Source organism: Lottia gigantea (genome assembly GCF_000327385.1).
Source record: "Lottia gigantea unplaced genomic scaffold LOTGIsca_2197, whole genome shotgun sequence".
Lineage (NCBI taxonomy): Eukaryota > Metazoa > Mollusca > Gastropoda > Lottiidae > Lottia > Lottia gigantea.
Genome location: NW_008708553.1, coordinates 10220 through 11472, shown reverse-complemented (window position 1 = coordinate 11472; position 1253 = coordinate 10220). Strand labels below are relative to the sequence as shown.

Sequence of the window (1253 nt, the reverse complement as noted above, 5' to 3'; positions counted from 1 at the left end):
AAAGGGCCGTTTTTTTGTGTATTCTAAATAAATCGCTAGATTTATTTGGATGCAGCCTTCTCGGATTTCTTGGGTAAGAGAACGGCTTGGATGTTGGGGAGGACACCACCTTGAGCGATGGTTACTCCGGACAACAGCTTGTTCAATTCCTCGTCATTTCGGATAGCCAACTGTAAATGTCTTGGAATGATTCTGGATTTCTTGTTGTCACGGGCAGCGTTACCAGCCAACTCGAGAACTTCAGCAGCCAAATATTCCAAAACAGCGGCTAAGTAGACTGGGGCACCAGCTCCGACTCGCTCGGCATAGTTTCCCTTTCTCAACAGACGGTGGATACGACCGACAGGGAACTGTAATCCAGCCCGGGATGATCGGGTCTTGCTCTTTCCCTTTACTTTTCCTCCTTTTCCTCGTCCAGACATGATGTGAATTTAGTTAGTGAGACGGTGTCGTCGTGCGAAAGTCTAGTAACTGAATGAAGCGAACGCGACGACTAAAAACACTATTTATACTCGAAAATGGAGTCGAAAACTACGGTGCTCACTATCAAGTCCGCGCTATTTCACGAGAAAAGCTTTCGATCCTATTTTTCGACTCCATTTTCGAGTATAAAAGGAAAATTTCGCGCGTGTTCACTACTCACTTGACTGTTAGACACCGCACTGTCCACATCACGTTAGTACTCTAAATTCAACATGCCGCCAAAGGTTTCTGCGTGAAAGTACAGTGCCAACAGGTCAACTACCCTTAAAGGACAGGTATTTCTTTATATCATCTAGCACAATTTCCATCATTGCACACTCATCAAAGAAGATCGATACAGATTCAAATTGACCAGTTTTACAGAGGCTAGCTAGCCATTTTAGATCAGACCGGAAATAGGTTTTATAGTACGGTCAAAGTTCAAGACCACTGACCGGCTATAGCCTCTAGGGAACATCACCACCCTATATTAATCCACTGGCCATCTGTGATTATAAATAAACTTACCCATCAAAAAATCGTGTGTTTGTGTTGTGCTTTAACTTTCATTGTTTCACCTGTCCGACCGTCAACAGTCCATCCAGCACCATCTAAATCCTTCAAATTTATTTATTTACTTATTTATTTATTTATTTTCATTTTTTTTTATTCCGTTTTGCACCCTTCAAAAAAAAAAAAAAAAAAAAAAAAAAAAAAAAAAAAAAAATTTTTTTGTACATTATAATACTACCAACATGATTGAAAGAAAGTTCACTATGCAAATCAAACCC

At 40.4% G+C, this 1253-nt stretch overlaps 1 protein-coding gene across 1 annotated transcript; it reads right to left on the bottom strand.

Moving 5' to 3' along the window:
* Positions 1-41: 41 nt before the first annotated feature.
* LOTGIDRAFT_147263 (hypothetical protein) lies at positions 42-422 on the bottom strand (the record flags this gene model as incomplete). Its single annotated transcript, XM_009054491.1, has 1 exon — positions 42-422. One exon carries the CDS (start codon positions 420-422, stop codon positions 42-44), a length of 381 nt encoding a protein of 126 aa, XP_009052739.1.
* Between the last annotated feature and the right edge of the window lie 831 nt (positions 423-1253).